The sequence below is a fragment of the Aristolochia californica genome, unplaced genomic scaffold (genome assembly GCF_029961685.1).
Source record: "Aristolochia californica isolate CCGP_79_NKW_82.1479 unplaced genomic scaffold, dmAriCali1.0.hap1 SCAF_15, whole genome shotgun sequence".
Classification (NCBI taxonomy): domain Eukaryota; kingdom Viridiplantae; phylum Streptophyta; class Magnoliopsida; order Piperales; family Aristolochiaceae; genus Aristolochia; species Aristolochia californica.
In genome coordinates this window covers 25,808,287-25,831,245 of record NW_027181826.1, presented here as the reverse complement: position 1 = coordinate 25,831,245, position 22,959 = coordinate 25,808,287, and the positions used below count along the sequence as shown (strand labels likewise).

General features: G+C 37.8%; 2 protein-coding genes across 12 annotated transcripts in view; both read right to left on the bottom strand.

The window, feature by feature from the left end:
* Window positions 1–1,693: 1,693 nt before the first annotated feature.
* Window positions 1,694–2,563, bottom strand: LOC137952313 (GCN5-related N-acetyltransferase 1, chloroplastic). Its single transcript, XM_068799443.1, has one exon. It carries the CDS (start codon window positions 2,444–2,446, stop codon window positions 1,838–1,840), a length of 609 nt encoding a protein of 202 aa, XP_068655544.1. The 5' UTR covers window positions 2,447–2,563; the 3' UTR covers window positions 1,694–1,837.
* A 596-nt stretch (window positions 2,564–3,159) lies between these two features.
* Window positions 3,160–22,959, bottom strand: part of LOC137951975 (E3 ubiquitin-protein ligase UPL1-like) — a 42,263-nt gene continuing 22,463 nt past the window's right edge. For 3 of the 11 annotated variants that reach the window (XM_068798990.1, XM_068798994.1, XM_068798991.1), the window contains 7 exons: window positions 11,265–11,499; window positions 5,936–5,999; window positions 5,680–5,831; window positions 5,457–5,584; window positions 4,122–4,217; window positions 3,823–4,029; window positions 3,160–3,689 (listed from right to left, as the gene is read on the bottom strand). In XM_068798990.1, the coding sequence (XP_068655091.1) occupies window positions 3,429–3,689; window positions 3,823–4,029; window positions 4,122–4,217; window positions 5,457–5,552 (660 nt within the window). In that variant the 5' untranslated portion in view covers window positions 5,553–5,584; window positions 5,680–5,831; window positions 5,936–5,999; window positions 11,265–11,499 and the 3' untranslated portion in view covers window positions 3,160–3,428. Of the gene's footprint in view, window positions 3,690–3,822; window positions 4,030–4,121; window positions 4,218–5,456; window positions 5,585–5,679; window positions 5,832–5,921; window positions 6,000–11,264; window positions 11,500–14,607; window positions 14,640–15,543; window positions 15,711–22,959 lie in introns of those variants that run through there. The other 8 variants (XM_068798987.1, XM_068798989.1, XM_068798995.1 and 5 more) reach the window with 8 other exon arrangements.

Here is a 22,959-nt window from a genome sequence, read left to right as displayed (position 1 = left end):
TCTTATATTCTCTCTTTTCTTCAATCTCTCTAGGGTAAAGGGTATACTTATAATTTATGTACTTTTAATATCTATAAGTAAAGGTTAGGGGTGAGGGTTTTGATATCTTCCACAACCCTTATTTTCCCCTTTCTTCTCTCTTTACGTGACCATCTCTCTCTCTCTCTCTCTCTCTCTCTCTCTTTATGTCACATTTGTTCTTCTCTCTCTACCTGCACGTCACTTCACTTCTTCTCCTCCTTTCATCTTACCTCGTACACTCTACATTTAAGACCTTAATATTATGGAATCCTGAAATCAACATTGCTCAATCACACATGGTTTTGCATAGCCAATAGGATCAATACATAATCAATCGGTCTAGATGAACTAATCGGTCAACTTAAAATTTCTAATCTACTAGATAGACATTGATCAATTATTGGATCAACCAATCATCCTAAAGTCTGACAAAAATATAGTTGTTACATATGTTTGATCGATCATTAGTTTTCACTGATCGATGATTGTGTTGTCAACTTCTTGCAAACAACCAAATAACAAATAGTTTAGCTAGGGAAACTTATAAATACCCCCACCGAACATGCCTTAGAGAAGTTACTAAGCATTTATTTGCAAACCTACCATATTCAAAGCATTCAACACTTTAAATTTATTTCAAAGTCCATTTTGACAGAAAAAAAAACTAACTACTTTGTAAGATTTCCATCTCTCTCAAAATTCTCTTTGCACTACATTTAATCAAGCTCCAGATTTATTTTCATTTGTGTTTCAAAGTTGGAGACTTGGAGATTCCAAAGGAGCAGGTTGTCTCTTCACCGAATTCAAAGGGTGTAAGATTTTCTTCTTTTGTAATTTTTACATTTATATTTATAGATTGATCTATGAATTTAATTCTAGATAGAAGAGTTTGCTAGAGCTAAAATCTAACTGAAAATATTAGGAGAGATTGTTGTAGTCATGTATTTAAGCATACACATGGCTTTAAATTTTAGCTAATAGAGCTAATTAGTAGAATTTCTAAAGCAAGGGTTCTTGAGCAGTGAATACCACTAGAGGAACATCCATAATAAAACATTTTTGTGTTGATTGAAGTATGTGCATATTTTACTTTACAATTACTTTAAAATTTAAATTAGTATACTTGCTTTAAAATTATAAAAAACTCAATTCACTGTCCCCATTTTTGAGAAGCCACCCAGGCTAACAAAAGTATACAGAAATGACCACAATGATATGATGATATGGAAGCTTAGGAAGATTCTCGTGAAGGGTCATAGTGTGCATGTTCATGTTGATATGGAATAAAATACAACACCAGGTCATAGGTTCCAAGTAGATCCCCATATGGGAAGACTTCTTTCTTTTGAGTTTTTTATATTTGAATATTGTGATTAGTATTACTGTTCACTAATTGAGTATTGTAACATTATTTTGTTCTTTTGTTCTATTATGGTGTATCTATTATCAAATTGCATACGTTTCAAGTCTTCTTTCTAAAGAATTTTCTTTTCCGTGTTATGTTAACAGAGACTCTTCTTGTTCCAAAATACGGGGACTCAGGCAACGTCTTACAGAACAGAATCTGCACATAAAAACGTTTGAAGATGATGACGAAGAACGAAACTAAGCTAGCTTCAACATGTTCAAGCTTATAATCTATACACATTAAAATGAAGGAAAACGAGGAAAAGGTAATTTCGATGCAAAAATACTGAATTGTGTGTACAAGGTAATAAACTTAGACAAAATAAAAATTTAAAATAGTAAATCCGAAACAGAATGAAGCGTCATTATACAAACACAAACTAGAAAAACATGGATGCAGAAATCAGAACTAATTTTTCTTTTTCTGCTTCCTGGAGTAGACCATGCCCCGGATGCCGTCAGGATCAGTCGCAAAGCCAAGTGGCCTGTAAAATCCCAGAACTTTGGGCTCCGAGTAAAGAGCGATATTAGTGATACCCTTTTGTAGCAGCTCGGCCACGAGCCTCTCCATTATGACCTTACCCAATCCGATCCCCTGATACGATGGGTCCACGACAACGTCCCAGATGATGGCGTTGAAGACTCCATCGCCGGTGGCGCGCGCAAAGGCCACCGGCTTCTGCGTCTTGGTGTGCTCAATCCAGAGGAGGCTGGGGGTGTGGTCAAGCGCGACGCGGATCTTCTCCGGGTCCCGCCGTGGGAAGCCGACGGCGACGAAGATAGAATTGAGGTGGTCAAGGTCGAGGCCGGTGGCGGAGCGGTGGAGGTTGAATCCCCGGGAAGCGAGGACGTCGTCGGAGAAGGAGAATTTGGGATTCGGGTTGGGGCTTTGGGAGACCATGGAGAGAACCTGACGACTCGCGGGTCGTCGCAAGCGCGTGGTCGGAGTCGGAGGAGATTTGAAAGTAGGGAGTGAAGAAGATGTAGCATAAACGGCGGCGGTGCCGTGGAACTGCATTCTTTTTCACTTTTCAGAAGGAAAGAAAATGGGATAATAGTGGAAGAAAAGAGGAGGACATGATCGCTGATTTAGATCAGCTCTTTAGAAGTAGATGAAGAGAATACGTATTCTTAAAACTTCATTTTAAGATGTATATAAAAAGTGTACCGTATTTTAAAATATTCCCAACCTAATTGCTTACTTGAGTTAGGGGAACCCTTCTTAAATACCGTATTTTTAAATGTAGTTAAACTTTAAATACAAAAATTGAAATCCATTAATATTTTAACTTTCTATTATATATATTAGAAAAACATGGAGAGAAATACTCCCTCAACTGCTCTCCCGCTACTCCATTACATAGAGCAAAGAGGAGGGATCTCGATTCTCTTTATTAAGGAAGCCACTCCCTTCAGAAACAAGAATAAGGGCCACACCCACACCCTCACAAGCAATATTCTCTCTATTTGAGCAAAATAGAGAGAACGAGAGGGGAGGTTACCCTTCTCTTCCGTTTTTTCTTTTCCTCCTAAGTGACCGCACCTTCTTACAATCTTATTAAAAAGTTTATTTAGACAGAAAATAAATTCTTACTGGACCTGGAATAGCTTCTTCAGATCGAACAAGCCTAATCGGCTCACTAGTGTATTCAGGCTCATTTGCAAAGAAAGAGACAAGCTCATCATGAGCGTCATTTGATTGAACCAGCACAATAAATGCAAGAAGGCAAATTCTGCTGTACATCTGGCAGATTTAGGAGAGGAACGAATGAGAAAACCTTATTCGGGTCAACAAGGAGAATCTATGCTCTGGAGGTACATTATATTAGTCAACAAACCGTTTCAAAAAGAGTCAAGTCATCTTCCTTTTGGAGATGCAGATCTGAGACATGCAAGACCTGCAAGTTGGAAAGTTTCTTCTCATCTTCACTATTTTTCTCAGAACAGAATTCCAAGTGAAGAGTAGAACCAAGGCGAAACAGAAATTTCTCACATTCCATTTATACATCAGATGGAAACAAAGACAAGCCATACTCTTGACTTCTCTCATTTGCCACCACACACAAATATAAGCCCAAGCCTTCTTCTTTACTTCCCCATCCCTGTGCTAGAGACAGAAGACAGCTATTCAGTGAGCCACATCCCACTAATTTCCCACTGACATGTAGCTTGGAAGGGTTTATTTTCATCAAAGTTGTAAACGTTTCCAATGTAGCTAGGAGAATTTCTGGGTCAGTGGAAGCCAGCAGTAGCTTGAAATGCTATATGTGTGACACAGAGAGAGAGAGAGAGAGAGAGAGAGAGGTCAGGCAAACACAAAGAATACAGAAGTACATGAAGCCAAGAAGCTCGGAGCAAGTAATAATAAAAACAGTGCAAACCATAGGTGCATACCTCAAGACCACCAAATGCACTCTTGTTGTGACGATTCTCTAAGATTGTCTGCATTACCCTAAGAATTTGAAGTACAGCATGGCTCGGAAAGGAACCACTATCATCAGTAAAGTTATCTGTCAAGAGAAGATCTTTTCTACAAGAAAGGTACGTCTTGAAGTATGTATCAAAATGTAAAAACAGAGGTCTCCAGTGATGAAAATTTCCCTGAAACATGAGGGTCACAAATTTAAATTGAAAAAAAAAAAGTTGGCAGCATAAAAGATAATTTCTTAGTCAATTAATATCATGCCACACACCTTATTATACTCCCAACGAAAATCTGAGAGCGGTATTGATGTATCTTGTATAGGGCTCTTGATCACCCTATCGATGAAGGCTTTAATCTCTGGAGGCTGCAGAATCCAACAAGTCAGAAATACTCTTCTTCCCAATTTTTTTGCAAGGAAAATTGCAAGAAAAAGAAGAAGTTGACGATGGAATAGCACACATCAGCCTGCACCTCTATGCCAAGGAAGCAAGACCCTCAACCAATGTCTGACAGAAGAACATAGATTATTACGGTACCCATATCCAAGGTAAAGAATTTGGCCTAGTAAATCCATCTTGAAACACCAGTCAGTAGTTATATTTAGTACACCAGCAGACTGATGGCAGAGAGCTAGCCTTGCTACAATCTTTCTCCCAATTTCAATACCATGCATTGGATTTGACAGTTTAGACCATATTGAAATACTTAATATCCTTAAAGAGCATATCAAATCATGCATAGTAGCAGCTAGGATCTTTCTTTGGTTACTAACGTGAGCTCCCTTAAAGCGAAAGCACACTTCCATGTTGTCACTAAGTGGAGAGAATGTGACATCTCAATGAAATTGAGCGAAGGAGGCCTGCAACTCCAGGTTACCACATTATATTAAGGATCATTAGAATGACCATTCCATCCCTCCAAACAGTGATCTACAAGGCAGACTCCTCCCTAGTTTCCACCAAAATATGTTTCAAGTAAATCTTATTTTTTTCTGGAATATTAAGAGTCATCTGAAAATAGGTATACTTCTTCTAGTTTAAGCTGCCACACAAGAAAACATCATCTTCACCACTTAGTTCATGTAAAATGTCTTTCTAGACTTAATGGAGCACTAAAATGGCACCAAACTTGTCTGTTCGTTCATTCTAAGTGGTTAAGAGTATCATCTTGCTTCTTCAACTAAGATATCAGAAAATAACTAGCTGGATTTTGGCAACATGAAAAAAAAGGACTACACTGTAAAACACTACACTGTCTACAGCAACGTCATCAGTGTGAACTAACATATCAAGCAGAATTAATTAAAAAAGAGTTAAGAACTCACATAATTTGCAATTAACTTAAAAGAGATGAATTATGCCGAAAAACAAAACAAAAACAAAAAAAAAGACTCCATCTTAACAATTACAAAGTAGCTGAACTTCAATCAAATTGTTTCCATTAATATTAACAAAAAATTCAGAAAACCACAACAGTCTATGACAATGAACATATATTAAAAACCTTCAAAAATTGTAAACATATTAGAAAGCACAAAACAAACAAAAACAAACAATAAAAAGTAAACTCAAAATACAAGAAGACACCCCAATAAATACTTAACAGTTTCAGACTCCAACTTGAGAGAGGGCCCAATGGCTTCATCACCAGATAAAAGCTGCCAGAGCCGCAGTGGCAAGCTCAGTCTTAGGGCAGCCATTCCACTCGAACCAGCTTTCCTACTTGCTCAAACTAGATACATCGAAACAGAAGAAAGAAAAAAACACTCAATAGATAAAAAGATTGATACGTTAAAGAAATAAAAAAAAAAAAAAGCAATGTGATACCTATTGATTAGGGTTTCCGATGGCGAGAACAAAGGGCTGAAGATGATGTGTATTCATCGAAAGTTCGACCGCACACACAAAACCCCAAAATAAAAGAAAAGCTAATGGTAGCTTCTCTATTTCCTTTTCTTGTTATTTTCTTCTTTTAAACTCTGCAAAGGAGAAGAACAAAGATGCTGGAAAGCAGAGCCAAGAAAATTATACAGGTGCCGAGAGTTGTGAGTGAAGGGATCTCACTAAACTACGTAATACGCACATCCGGTGGCCTTTGCTAAATTTCACGAGCGGCCTCCTAGAGATTTAACAGGATCCGTGTTCTCCTGCGCACAAAGAACTGCGGTTTTTGAGAAGTTTGATTTGTTTTTCTTAGTCTAAACTTCTTTTCAAAGTCTATCATGCAATAGCTTGTCTGGACTTTGTATCGAGGCATTTGCTACATAGCTTTTGTTAGCCTCGTTCAAGACAACAAACTCTTTCTTGAGCATTATAATTTTGTGCAATTGAGTATTGCATTTTTCTTTGTAGTTGTTTAGATTATGAATAGACTTTTGTAATTCAAGCTCAGTTTCATAATCCGACTCACTTACCTCTTCAAAAGTAGTAGACTCGTTATCATTGTCTTTAATTTCCATTAGTCCAACATCATTTTCTTCTTCTTCCGAATAACTAGACTCTTCATTCATTGTATCCTAAGTTGAGATCAAGACCTCCTTCTAGGTCTTGTTGTAGAAGTTAGGACCCCATGAGAATGACTCTAGGTTAACGTGGAAGAAGAAGGAGAGGACAGAGAAGAGGGAGAAAGGAGAAGGACGTTAAAGAGGAGAGTTTGGATTTAAGGGAAGGAGAGAATGCGTCAAGAGAGGAGAGGGTGGCTGGACGTTTTTCGAAAGAGAGGAAAAGGCTTGAATGCCTTACCTCTGAGCCAATGCTCTTATTTATAGTGTTACAAAGCCCTTAGGGTTACAACTCAATAGATTAAAAGACATACTAAGACAATGTATTTACATCTTCATGCCATCCTTATGGAACATACCATAAATAACCACTTTGCCACTCCTTTGACGTGTGGGCTTCTAGCCTTGAGCTTGTGAGGTTGAGCCCATCTTCCAACACTCCCCCTCAAGCTGGAGGAGAAAATATATCATAAATACCCAGCTTGCCACCTATATAAGATAGAATTTTGGATGTTACCGGTTTGGTGAGGATATCAGCCAATTGCTCTTGAGATGAAACATGCTTAAGAGAAATTATTCCTACTTGAAACTTTTCCCGTATAAAATGACAATCCACTTCAATATGTTTAGTTCTTTCATGAAAGACTGGATTTGACGTAATGTGAATAGCTGTTTGATTATCCCAATGTAGGCCCATACTGCCTCCTTTATAAAATCCCAATTCAGTAAGAAGAGTCTTTATCCATAAAAGTTCACTTACAGTATGGGTCATAGCTCGGTATTCTGCTTCAGCACTAGATCTTGCAACCACGTTTTGATTTTTGCTTTTCCATGTGACCAAGTTTCCCTCAACAAGGGTACAATAAACAGACGTAGATTTTCTATCATCGGGTGATCCAGCCCAATCTGCATCTGAGAAGCCTTCTATATTGAAATGACCATGTTGTTTATATAGCAATCCTCTTCCTGGAGCACCTTTTAAGTATTGTAGTATTCTCTCCAACGCTTGCCAGTGAGTAATTTGTGGTTTGTGCATGAATTGACTTACCACACTCACAGCATATGATATATTTGGCCTGGTTACCGTGAGATAGATCAATTTTCCCACAAGTCTTTGATATTTGCCGGTGTCAACATCTTCTCCTGTTGTGGCACACAATTTTTCATTCGCATCCATGGGTGTATCAACTGGTCTACAACCCTTCATTCTTGTTTCTTCAAGAAGATCCAAGACGTATTTTCTTTGCGACAATACTATTCCATGATTTGACTGAAGGACTTCTATACCCAAAAAATATTTGAGCTTACCCAAATCTTTAGTCTGGAACTCTTTACATATCATATTCTTCATTTCTTGTATACTATGAGCATCATTTCCAGTCAAGATAATATCATCAACATACACGGCCAATAATATCTTCCCTTTGATAGTATCTTTAACATAGATCAACCGAGCACCAATGAAAGCCAAATCGTAAAAGCGCTTGACTGAATTTATCAAACTAGGCCGGAGGAGACAGTTTAAGCCCATATAAAAATTTCTTTAACCGGCATACAGACTCCCCCTCAACCACATATCCTGGTGGTTGGACCATATAAATTTCTTCGCGTATATCACCATTTAAAAATGCATTTTTTACATCGAGCTGATATACTGGCCAAGATGAGTTAGCAGCAATAGAGAGGATGATACATATCGAGTTCAGTTTTGCAACTGGAGAGAAAGTTTCTTCATAATCTATCCCATAACACTGAATATAACCTTTTGCAACCAGACGACCCATCTGGGTTGTGTTTCACCGAAAAAACCCATGCAACCAACCAATCTTTTCCCTTTTGGGAGCGATGCCAATGTCCATGTTTGATTTTCATATAATGCATGCATTTCTTCATCCATAACCGCCTTCCATCCTTGATGCTTCAATGGCCTCCTGATAGGATTGTGGTATGGAAACAGACGAATGGGCATATCATCCAACAAATCTACTCCAAAGGTGCGGAAGATAGTGGTGATCTCTTTGGAAAATTGGAGGTCTTTAGCTCGAGTACTAGTAGCTATGTCCAACATACACCTTCCCATAATGTAGCCATAATCCAGTGGAATCCTCTTGATAATGGACCAAATACATAAGATGTCGGCTAAGGCCAGAGAATGTGCCTTTCCTCGGATTGAGGAAATGGGTCACAATCTACATGCTTAAGTCTTTTATCTTAACCTCGTAGGAGCTACCACAAGTTTGCCCAAGTGATATTTGAATTGCATCTCGGAGATTTTGAGGGCAGTCTGGATGAAGATCCGTAGGCCAGCTCTCTTTGACAAATTTGGTAAGTCTCATAGACGTCATCTTAACCTAAGTGCTAAGGTCACTAGTCTCAATAGATATGCAAGGATTCTTGACATAGCTCGTGAGGCAGAGGTTGCTCAAGGAGAGTTCTTCTACCTGCACATTGGTGTAGAAGACCTTCACAAGATTGGGTAAATGTCTTCTTCACATTCCAATGTGCTTGTGTAAGCATTAAAGATATTCTCAAAATCAGCAATCTCTCGTGTGCAGAAGGAGAGACCGAGCTTACTAGGCTCAACTATACTCTTTAAGGCGAAGTGTTGGACATACTTATCTCGTTGAGTTTGTGTGAGGAAATGCTCCTTTCAATTTGGTATTTCCTCATAAGTATGTTTCTCCTTGCTCGGTGTCTTCTTCTTTACAATGAACTTGGTTCACCTCATGTTGCTCGGTTCAGTTTATAGAGAGAAAGTGATGACATGAGAGTTTATAACCACGGATTTGAAGAGGAATCTCCCAAAAACAAAAGTGAAGTAGGGATTTCAGGTTATTGGAGCTCTAGAAAATCGTTGGAATGGGTTTTGGAATAATTTGTGATGAAGAGATGGGTTAAAAATTCAAATGTGGCTCTTCATCTTCTCTGTTTGTGCCATAAATGATCGATCATTTTGTTTTGATTAATCAATCAATCACTTAAAGTTGATTAATCAACCGACATGCATTGATCGATCAATGACCTTAACAGAGTGACTGAAATGTGATCTTTTGACTTCCATTTCACTCTTTTGACACAATAACCATGTGATGTGTTCATTAAGCTCAAATTTTTCAGCCAAAGTGAATCAAGGTGGGTTCCTCATGCCTAGCTCTCCTCGAAGCTTAGAGAAATGGTCAAGTCCGTGTTGGATTTAGGATCCCATGACAAGGTCTTCAACCAAGGTAGCAAGAGAGGAGAGGAAGAAGAAGAGGAGAAGAAAAGAGAGGAAGAGATGGAATGAGGTAAAGAGGAGAGACTACTAGAGAGATGGAGAGAGACAGCTTGGGAGAAGAGAAAAAGCTAGGGACGATTTTGAGAGAAGAGTAGAGATTTAATGCTCTAACCCAAGCCTTGAGCCTCTATTCCATATAAGCACCTTTATTGAAACCCAATTCAGTAATGTTGGAAGATGGGCTCAAGCCCACACGACCAAGGAAGTCCCACACGTTCAAGAGTGGTGGCCTCATTGTAAATAAGAAGATTTCTCATATAGATGGCACAAAGATATAATTAGTCAAGGAGGAACATGTCTACTTATGTCTTTTCCTATGTAAAGCTTGTAGCCCTAAGGGCATTATGGACATTGTAAAATTCTCTCAAAAACTATAAATAGTGGCCCTTGTCTTGGGGTTGAGCATTCAAGCTCTCTCTCTCCCTTTCTCTCTTCTCTTCTCCTTTTATTTTCTTCTCCTCTCCCTCTCTTACTTTGCTCGAGGTTGTAGATCGGATCCTAAATTCAACATGGCATCAAGGTGAGGAAAGATCTAAGATGGGACAGGAGAAGAAGACGGAGAAGAAACGGAGGAAGAAGAAGAAGAAGACAAAGAAAAAGAAACAAGAGGAGTTTCTCATTTTTTCTTTAGACTTCTTTCCCAATTCATTTATTTCATTGGATTTTTAACTCTCTTAACATATGTTTAATATAGAAAATTATATATCATTGGAAATATATTTGAGTCTAGTTTCCAACTCAAAATGAATCGTTGAGATCAGATTTTTTTGGAAAGAGAAATCAACATCTAAAGCAACAAGGTTAAAGAGCAGAGAAGTTTCGTGCAGCTGAAGAGAACTTCAACTTTCAAGCCATTTTATGCCATCAAGAACGAGACTTTACATGAAGAATTATCTATAAAATGAAAGATTTGTAAGTCTATTTTCTTACTTTTACAACCAATTCTCATTCTGAGTATTTTTATATGGAGATATCGATCTAGGAACAGTCAATAGTCATGCTAACCAAAGGAGAAAGAGTACCTAGTTCAGACAGATTACTTAGATAACACATATCCAAACTTTATGTTTTATAATCATGAGAACATAAATAGTTTAAAATAAAGAAGAGATATTAAGAGTTTCTAAAAGAAATTACGGAAGTCCTTCAAGACACATGCGTCCAACAAGTGACCTACCTACCCAAGTATTTGGTGGCATTGGATGGCACAATAACTTAAATTCCATGACCATGGGTCACGACATAGTACTACAATGCATACTTAACTAAGAACTTCACCATGTAACATCAACCAGGTAGTATTGGTGATTGATTTGACATCTAGAATCACAAAGAAGATGCAAATAGATTGAGATTCTGAAGAATAAATGGATTTTCCAGTTGGGATCTTTGTCATTGTTTGTCCAAGAATTCATTGTATCTAGCGGCATTGATCAAACGGATGTAAGCATCACAAACTTGGAAGGGATAACATCCCATGCAACTGTACAGATCTCCACCCAACTAGTAAATCCATTCCCTTCTTCAAAACCTCAATCCATATTTCAATCTCCTATGCACCCACAAGTCTTCCATAACCACATTGCCTTGTTGAAATTGCATCGTTTCCAATAAGAAAATGTCTGAAAAAATCTAACCTCGTAGTAAAGCTTGCAAGACGAATACGCTGCAAAGTTTGCACATTGCCTCCACCTGGATGACATCCGAGTTAACGTCCATAAGCCTATGAATCAGACTACGTTTAATCAAGCTCTTTTGTAATATATATTGATCCAAATTAATCTCCTAAAGTGAAAAACTACTTACACTCACCCCTTTGATGTTACGGTTTTGAAGTTTGCACAGATTCACCACGCCCAAGAGCTCGCTTACCTTGATAACACAATTCCTAACTTCATGTTTCATAATCACGAGAACATAAATAGTTTAAAATAAAGAAGATATATTCATAGTTTCTAAAAGGAATTTCAGAAGTCCTTCAAGACGCATGTGTTTGACTAGTAACCTACCTAGCCATAACTTAAATTCCATGACCATGGGCCATGATAGAGTACTACAATGCATAACTAACTAAGCACTTCACCATGCAACTTCGACCAGGTAGTAAAGGTGATTGATTTGACGTCTAGAAACACAAAGAAGATGCAAATAGATTGAGATTTTGATGAACAAGTGATTTCCAGTTGGTCTTTGTCAGAGTTTCTATTAGAATTCAGTGTATATACCGGCACTGATCAAATGGATGTAACCATCACGAACTGAGTAGGGATAACGTCCGATGCAACTATCCAGATCTTCGCCCAACTATTAAATTCATTTATTTCTTAAGAACCTCAATCCTTATTTCAATCTCCTAAGCACCCTCAAGTCTTCCATAACCACATTGCCTTGTCAAAATTGAATCGTTTCCAAGAAGAAAATGTCTGAAAAAATCTAACCTTGTAGTAAAGCTTGGAAGTTGAGTACGATGCAAAGTTTGCACAATGCCTCCACTAGGATGACATCCGAGCAGAGGTCTATAAGCCTATGAATGACACTACGTTTAATCAAGCTCTTTTGTAATTTCTAATGATCCAAATTAAACTCCTAAAGTCAAAAACTACTTACACTCACCTTTGGTGTTACGGTTTTGAAGTTTGCACAGATTCACCACACCTAAGAGCACGCTTACCTAGATAACACAAATCCAAACTTCATGTTCTATAATCATGAGAACATAAATAGTTTAAAATAAAGAAGATATATTCAGAGTTTGTAAAAAAAATTACAGTAAGTCCTTCAAGACGCATGCGTCCGACAAATGACCTACCTAGCCAAGTATCTAGTGGCAATAGATGGCACAATAACTTAAATTCCTCGACCATGGGTCACAACAGAGTACTACAATGCATAATTAACTAAGCACTTCACGAAGCAACATCAACCAGGTAGTAATGATGATTGATTTGACATCTAGAAACCTAAGAAGTTGCAAATAGATTGAGATTATGAAGAACAAATGGATTTTCCAGTTGGGATCTTGGTCATAGTTTCTCGTATAATTCACTGTATATAGCGGCACTGATCAAACGGATGTAACCATTACGACCTGGGAAGGAATAACGTCCGATCCAACTGTCCAGATCTCCGCCCAACTAGTAAATTCATTTGTTTCTTCAGAACCTCAATCCATATTTATATCTCCTATGCACCCACAAGTCTTCCATAACCACATTGCCTTGTCGATATTGCAATGTTTCCAAGAAGAAAATGTCCGAAAAAAATCAACCCTCGTAGTAAAGCTTGGTAGTCGAGTATGCTGCAAAGTTTGCACACTGCCTCCACCAGGATGACATCCGAACAGAGGTCCATAAGCCTACGAATGAAACTACGTTTAATCAAGCTCTTTTGTAATTTCTAATCATCCAAATTAAACTGCTAAAGTCAAAAAGTACTTACACGCACCTTTGGTGTTACGGTTTTGATGTTTGCACAGATTCACCACACCCAAGAGCTTGCTAACCTAGATAACACATATTTAAACTTCATGTTTTATAATCATGAGGACAAAAATAGTTTAAAATAAGGAAGATATATTCAGAGTTTCTAAAAGAAATTACAAAAGTCCTTCTAGACGCATGCGTCCGACAAGTGACTTACCTAACCATCTTTCTGGTGGCGTTGGATGACACAATAACTTAAATTCCATGACCATGGGTCACGATATTGTACTACAATGCATAGTTAACTATGCACTTCACCATGCAACTTTGACTAGGTAGTAATGGTGATTGATTTGACATCTAGAAACACAAAGAAGATGCAAATAGATTGAGATTCTAAAGCACAAATGGATTTTCCATGTGGGATCATTGTCATAGTTTCTCCTCGAATTCACTGTATATAGTGGCATTGATGAAAAGGATGTAACCATCACAAACTTGGAAGGGATAACGTCCGATGCAACTGTCCAGATCTCCGCCCAACTAGTAAATTCATTTGTTTCTTTAGAACCTCAATTCATATTTCAATCTCCTATGAAACCACAAGTCTTCCATAACCACATTGCCTTGTCAAAATTGCATCTTTTCCAAGAAGAAAATGTCTGAAAAAATCTAACCTCATAGTAAAGACTGGAAGACGATACACTACAAAGTTTGCACACTGCCTCCACCAAGATGACATCCGAGGAAAGGTCCATAAGCCTATGAATGACACTACGTTTAATCAAGCTCTTTTGTAATTTCTAATGATCCAAATTAAACTCCTGAAGTCAAAAACTACTTACACTCATCCCTTTGGTGTTACGGTTTTGAAGTTTGCACAGATTCACCACACCATATAGCTCGCTTACCTAGATAACACAATTCCAAACTTCATCTTTTATAATCACGAGAACAAAAATAGTTTTAAAAAAAAAAGATATATTCAGAGTTTCTAAAAGAAATTGTAGAAGTCCTTAAAGACGCATGCGTCCTACTAGTGACCTACCTAGCCAAGTATCTGGTGGCATTGGATGGTACAATAACTTAAATTCCATGACCATGGGTCACGATAGAGTGCAAAAATGCATAATTAACTAAGCCCTTCGCCATGCAACTTCAACCAGGTAGTAAAGGTGATTGATTTGACTAACTAGAAACACAAACACGATGCAAATAGAATGAAATTCTGAAGAACAAATGGATTTTCGAGCAGGAATCTTTGTCATAGTTTCTCCAAGAATTCAGTATATATACCGGCAGTTATCAAATGGATATAACCATCACGAACTGGGAATGGATAACATCCAATCCAACTGTCCAGATCTCCGCCTAACTAGTAAATTCATTTGTTTCTTCAGAACCTCAATCCATATTTCAATCTCCTATGCACCCACAAGTCTTCCATAACCACATTCCCTTGTCGATATTGCAATGTTTCAAACAAGAAAATGTCAGAAAAAATCTACCCTCGTAGTAAAGCTTGGTAGTCGAGTACACTGCAAAGTTTGCACACTACCTCCACCAAGATGATATCCGAGCAAAGGTCCATAAGCCTACGAATTACACTAAATTAAATCAAACTCTTTTGTAATTTCAAATGATCCAAATTAAACTCCTAATGTCAAAAACTACTTACACGCACCTCCGGAGTTACGGTTTTGATGTTTGCACAGATTCACCACACCCATGAGCTTGCTTACCAAGATAACACTTATCCAAACTTCATGTTTTATAATCATCAGAACATAAATAGCTTAAAAGTAAAGAAGATATAATCAGTGTTTCTAAAAGAAATTACCCAAGTCCATCTAGACGCATGCGTCCGAAAAGTGACTAACCTAGCCATCTTTCTGGTGGCGTTAGATGTCACAATAACTTAAATTCGATGACCATGGGTCATGACAGAGTACTACAATGCATAATTAAGTAAGCACTTCACCATGCAACATCGACAAGGTAGTAATGGTGATAGATTTGACATCTAGAAACACAAGAAGATGCCAATAGATTGAGATTCTGAAAAACAAATGGATTTTCCAGTTGGGATCTTCGTCATAGTTTCTCCTACAATCCACTGTATATAGTGGCACTGATCAAACAGATGTAACCATCACGAACTACAAAGGGATAACGTCCGATGCAACTGTCCAGATCTCCGCCCAACTAGTAAATTCATTGTTTCTTCAAAACCTCAATCCATATTTCAATCTCCTATGCACCCACAAGTCTTCCATAACCACATTGCCTTGTCGATATTGCAATGTTTCAAACAAGAAACTGTTTTTTTCTACCATCGTAGTAAAGCTTGGTAGTCGAGTACGCTGCAAAGTTTGCACACTAGGATGATATCAGAGCAGAGGTCCATAAGCCTACGAATTACACTAAATTTAATCAAGCTCTTTTGTAATTTCTAATAATCCAAATTAAACTCCTAATGTCAAAAACTACTTACACGCACCTCCGGTGTTACGGTTTTGATGTTTGCACCGATTCACCACACCCATCAGCTAGCGTACCTAGATAACACATATCCAAACTTCATGTTTTATAATCATGAGAACATAAACAGCTTAAAAGTAAAGAAGATATAATCAGAGTTTCTAAAAGAAATTACCGAAGTCCTTCTAGACACATGCGTCTGACAAGTGACTTACCTAGCCATCTTTTTGGTGGCGTTGGATGACACAGTAACTTAAATTCCATTACCATGGGTAACGATATTGTACTATAATGCAAAATTAACTATGCACTTCACCATGCAACTTCGACAAGGTAGTAATGGTGATTGATTTGACATCTAAAAACAAAAAGAAGATGCAAATAGATTGGGGTTCATGCAGAACAAATGGATTTTCCAGTTGGTATCTTTGTCATAGTTTCTCCTAAAATTCGGATACATAGCGGCACTAATCAATAGGATGTAACCATCACGAACTTGGAAGGGATAACATCCGATGCAACAGTCCATATTTCCGCCCAACTAGTAAATTCATTTGTTTCTTCAGAACATCAATCCATATTTCAATCACCTATGCACTCACAAGACTTCCATAACCACAGTGCCTTGTCGAAATTGCATCGTTTCCAAGAAGAAAATGTTTGAAAAATCTACCCTCGTAGTAAAGCTTGGAAGTCGAGTACGCTGCAAAGTTTGCTCACTGCCTCCACCAAGATGACATCCGAGCAGAGGTCCTTAAGCCTATGAATGACACTACGTTAAATCAAGCTCTTTTGAAATTTCTAATCATCCAAATTTAACGCCTAAAGTCAAAACTACTAACACTCACCTTTGGTGTTACAATTTTGTAGTTTCCAAAAATTCACCACACCTAAGAGCTCGCTTACATCGATAACACTATCCAAACTTCATGTTTTATAATGATGAGAACATAAATAGATTAAAATGAACAAGATATATTAAGAGTTTGTAAAAGAAATTACAGAAGTCCTTCTAAACGCATGAGTCTGACTAATGACCAACCTAGCCAAGTATCTGGCGGCATTGGATGACACAATAACTTAAATACCATGACCATGGGTCACGACAGAGTACAACAATGCATAATTAAGCAAGCACTTTACCATGCAACATCGACAAGGTAGTAATGGGGAATGATTTGACATCTAGAAACACAAAGAAGATGCAAATAGATTGAGATTTTGAAGAACAAATGGATTTTCCAGTTGGGATCTTCGTCATAGTTTCTCCTACAATTCACTGCATATAGTGGCACTGATCAAACGGATGTAACCATCACGAACTACGAAGGGATAACGTCCGATGCAACTGTCCAGAACTCCGCCCAACTAGTAAATTCATTTGTTTCTTCAAAACCTCAATCCATATTTCAATCTCCTATGCACCCACGTCTTCCATAACCACATTGCCTTGTCGATATTGCAATGTTTCAAACAAGAAAATGTCAGAAAAAATCTACCCTTGTAGTAAAGCTTGGTAGTCGAGTACGCTGCAAAGTTTGCACACTACCTCCACCAGGATGATATCCGAGCAAAGGTCCATAAGCCTACGAATTACACTAAATTTAATCAAGCTCTTTTGTAATTTCTAATGATCCAAATTAAACTCCAAGTGTCAAAAACTACTTACACGCACCTCCGGTGTTACGGTTTTGATTTTTGCACAGATTCACCACACCCATCAACTTGCTTACTTAGATAACACATATCCAAACTTCATTTTTTATAATCATGAGAACATAAATAGCTTAAAAATAAACAAGATATATTCAGAGTTTCTAAAAGAAATTACCGAAGTCCTTCTAGACGCATGCGTCCAACAAGTGACTTACCTAGCCATCTTTTTGGTGGCGTTGGATGTCACAATAACTTAAATTCCTTGACCATGGGTAACGATATTGGACTACAATGCATAATTAACTATGTACTTCACCATGCAACTTCGACAAGGTAGTAATGGTGATTGATTTGACATCTAAAAACAAACAGAAGATGCAAATAGATTGGGGTTCTTGCAGAACAAATGGATTTTCCAGTTGGGATCTTCGTCATAGTTTCTCCAACAATTCACTATACATAGCGGCATTGATTAATAGGATGTAACCATCACGAACTTGGAAGGGATAACATCTGATGCAACTGTCCAGATTTCCGCCCAACTAGTAAATTCATTTCTTTCTTCAGAACCACAATCCATATTTCAATCACCTATGCAACCACAAGACTTTCATAACCACAGTGTCTTGTCGAAATTGCATCGTTTCCAAGAAGAAAATGTCTGAAAAATCTACCCTCGTAGTAAAGCTTGGAAGTCGAGTACGCTGCAAGGTTTGCTAACTGCCTCCACCAAGATGACATCCGAGCAGAGGTCCATAAGCCTATGAATGACACTACATTAAAGCACGCTCTTTTGTAATTTCCAATCATCCAAATTTAACTCCTAAAGTCAAAACTACTTACACTCACCTTTGGTGTTACGATTTTGTAGTTTGCAAAAATTCACCACAACTAAGAGCTCGCTTACATCGATAACACTATCCAAACTTCATGTTTTATATCATGAGAACATAAATACTTTAAAATGAAGAAGATATATTCGGGGTTTGTAAAAGAAATTACAGAAGTCCTACAAGACACATGAGTCCGACTAATTACCTACCTAGCCAAGTATCTGGAGGCATTGGATGGGACAATAACTTAAACACCATGACCATGGGTCACGACAAAGTACTACAATGCATAACTAAGTAAGCACTTCACCACGCAACATCGACAAGGTAGTAATGGTGATTGATTTGACATCTAGAAACACAAAGAAGATGCAAATAGATTGAGATTTTGAAGAACAAATGGATTTTCTAGTTTGGATCGTCGTCGTAGTTTCTCCTACAATTCATTGTACATAGTGGCAATGATCAAACGGATGTAACCATCACGAACTACGAAGGGATAACGTCCGATCCAACTGTCAAGATCTCCGCCCAACTAGTAAATTCATTTGTTTCTTCACAACCACAATCCATATTTCAATCTCCTATGCACCCACAAGTCTTCCATAACCACATTCCCTTGTCGATATTGCAATGTTTCAAACAAGAAAATATCAGAAAAAATCTACCCTCGTAGTAAAGTTTGATAGTCGAGTACGCTGCAAAGTTTGCACACTACCTCCACCAGGACGATATCCGAGCAAAGGTCCATAAGCCTACGAATTACACTAAAATTAATCAAGCTCTTTGTAATTTCTAATGATCCAAATTAAACTCCTAATGTCAAAAACTACTTACACACAACTCCGGTGTCACGGTTTTGATGTTTGCACAGATTCACCACACCCATTAGCTTGCTCACCTAGATAACACATATCCAAACTTCATGTTCTATAATCATGAGAACATAAATAGATTAAAAATAAAGAAGATATATTCAGAGTTTCTAAAAGAAATTACCGAAGTCCTTCTAGACGCATGCGTCCGACAAGTGACTTACCTAGCCATCTTTTTGGTGGCGTTGGATGTCACAATAACTTAAATTCCATGACAGTGGGTCACGATATTGTACTACAATGCATAATTAACTATGCACTTCACCATGCAACTTCGACAAGGTAGTAATGGTGATTGATTTGACATCTAAAAACAAAAAAAAAGATGCAAATAGATTGGGGTTCTTGCAAAACAAATGGATTTTCCAGTTGGGATCTTTGTCATAGTTTCCCCTACAATTCACTATACATAGCGGCATTGATTAATAGGATGTAACCATCACGAACTTGGAAGGGATAACATCCGATGCAACTGTCCAAATTTCTGCCCAACTAGTAAATTCATTTCTTTCTTCAGAACCTCAATCCAAATTTCAATCACCTATGCACCCACAAGACTTTCATAACCACAGTGCCTTGTCGAAATTGCATCGTTTCCAAGAAGAAAATGTCGAAAAAATCTACCCTCGTAGTAAAGCTTGGAAGTCGAGTACGATGCAAAGTTTGCTCATTGCCTCCACCAAGATGACATCCGAGCAGAGGTCCTTAAGCCTATGAATGACACTACGTTAAATCAAGCTCATTTGTAATTACAAATCATCCAAATTTAACTCCTAAAGTCAAAAATACTTACACTCACCTTCGGTGTTATGATTTTGTAGTTTGCAAAAATTCACCACACCTAAGAGCTCGCTTACATCGATAACACTATCCAAACTTCATGTTTTATAATCATGAGAACATAAATACTTTAAAATGAAGAAGATATATTCAGGGTTTGTAAAAGAAATTCCAGAAGTCCTTCAAGACGCATGAGTCCGACTAATGACCTACCTAGCCAAGTATCTGGCGGCATTGGATGGCACAATAACTTAAATACCATGACCATGGGTCTCGACAAAGTACTACAATGCATATTTAAATAAGCACTTCACCATGCAACATCGACAAGGTAGTAATGGTGATTGATTTGACATCAAGAAACACAAAGAAGAAGCAAATAGATTGAGATTTTGAATAATAAATGGATTTTCCAGTTGGGATCTACGTCATAGTTTCTCCTACAATTCACTGTATATAGTGGCACTGATCAAACGGATGTAACCATCACGAACTACGAAGGGATAACGTCTGATGCAACTGTCCAGAACTCCGCCCAACTAGTAAATTCATTTGTTTCTTCAAAACCTCAATCCATATTTCAATCTCCTATGCACCCACAAGTCTTCCATAACCACATTGCCTTGTCGATATTGCAATGTTTCAAACAAGAAAATGTCAGAAAAAATCTACCCTCGTAGTAAAGCTTGGTAGTCGAGTACGCTGCAAAGTTTGCACACTACCTCCACCAGGATGATATCCGAGCAGAGGTCCATAAGCCTACGAATTACACTAAATTTAATCAAGCTCTTTTGTAATTTCTAATGATCCATATTAAACTCCTAATGTCAAAAACTACTTACACGCACCTCCGGTGTTACGGTTTTGATGTTTGCACATATTCACCACACCCATCAGCTTGCTTACCTAGATAACACATACTCAAACTTCATGTTTTATAATCATGAGAACATAAATAGCTTAAAAGTAAAGAAGATATAATCATAGTTTCTAAAAGAAATTACCGAAGTCCTAGACGCATGCGTCCGACAAGTGACTTACCTAGCCATCTTTTTGGTGGCGTTGGATGTCACAATAACTTAAATTCCATGACCATGGGTCACGATATTGTATTAAAATGCATAATTAACTATGCACTTCACCATGTAACTTCGACAAGGTAGTAATGGTGATTGATTTGACATCAAAAAACAAAAAGAAGATGCAAATAGATTGGGGTTCTTGCAGAACAAATGGATTTTTCAGTTGGGATCTTTGTCATAGTTTCACCTACAATTCGGATGCATAGCGGCACTGATCAATAGGATGTAACTATCACGAATTTGGAAGGGATAACATCCGATGCAACTGTCCATATTTCCGCCCAACAAGTAAATTCATTTCTTTCTTCAGAACCTCAATCCATATTTCAATCTCCTATGCACCCACAAGACTTCCATACCCACAATGCCTTGTCAAAATTGCATCATTTCCAAGAAGAAAATGTCTAAAAAAATTACCTTTGTAGAAAAGCTTGGAAGTCGAGTACGCTGCAAAGTTTCCTCACTGCCTCCACCAAGATGACATGCGAGCAGAGCTCCTTGAGCCCATGAATGACACTACGTTAAATCAAGCTCTTTTGTAATTTCTAATCATCCAAATTTAACTCCTAAAGTCAAAACTACTAACACTCACCTTCGGTGTTACGATTTTGTAGTTTCCAAAAATTCACCACACCTAAGAGCTCGCTTACATCGATAACACTATCCAAACTTCATGTTTTATAATCATGAGAACATAAATACTTTAAAATGAAGAAGATATATTAAGAGTTTGTAAAAGAAATTACAGAAGTCCTTCAAGACGCATGAGTCCGACCAATGACCTACCTAGCCAAGTATCTGGCGGCATTGGATGCCACAATAACTTAAATTCCATGACCATGGGTCACGATAGAGTACTACAATACATAATTAAGTAAGCACTTCACCATGCAACATCGACAAGGTAGTAATGGTTATTGATTTGACATCTAGAAACACAAAGAAGATGCAAATAGATTGAGATTCTGAAGAACAAATGGATTTTCCAGTTGGGATCTTCATCATGGTTTCTCCTACAATTCACTGTATATAGTGGCACTGATCAAACGGATGTAACCATCATGAACTACGAAGGGATAACGTCCGATGCAACTGTCCAAATATCCGCCCAACTAGTAAATTCATTTGTTTCTTCAGAACCACAATCCATATTTCAATCTCCTATGCACCCACAAGTCTTCCATAACCACATTGCCATGTCGATATTGCAATGTTTCAAACAAGAAAATATCAGAAAAAATCTACCCTCGTAGTAAAGCTTGGTAGTCGAGTACGCTGCAAAGTTTGCACACTACCTCCACCAGGATGATATCCGAGTAAACGTCCATCAGCCTACGAATTACACTAAATTTAATAAAGCTCTTTTGAAATTTCTAATGATCCAAATTAATCTCCTAATGTCAAAAACTACTTACACGCACCTCCGGTGTCACGGTTATGATGTTTGCACATATTCACCACACCCATCAGCTTGCTTACCTAGATAACACATATCCAAACTTCATGTTTTATAATCATGAGAACATAAATAGCTTAAAAATAAAGAAGATATATTCAGAGTATCTAAAAGAAATTACCGAAGTCCTTCTAGACGCATGCGTCCGACAAGTGATTTACCTAGCCATCTTTTTGGTGGCATTGGATGTCACAATAACTTAAATTCCATGACCATGGGTCACGATATTATACTACAATGCATAATTAACTATGCACTTCACCATGCAACTTCAACAAGGTAGTAATGGTGATTGATTTGACATCTAAAAACAAAAAGAAGATGCAAATAGATTGGGGTTCTTGCAGAACAAATGGATTTTCCAGTTGGGATCTTTGTCATAGTTTCTTCTACAATTCACTATAGATAGCGGCATTGATTAATAGGATGTAACCATCACGCACTTGGAAGTGATAACATCCGATGCAACTGTCCAGATTTCTGCCCAACTAGTAAATTCATTTCTTTCTTCAGAACCTCAATCTAAATTTCAATCACCTATGCACCCACAAGACTTTCATAACCACAGTGCCTTGTCAAAATTGCATCGTTTCCAAGAAGAAAATGTCGGAAAAATCTACCCTCGTAGTAAAGCTTGGAAGTCGAGTACGCTGCAAAGTTTGCTCACTGCCTCCACCAAGATGACATCCGAGCAGAGGTCCTTAAGCCTATGAATGACACTACGTTAAATCAAGCTCTTTTGTAATT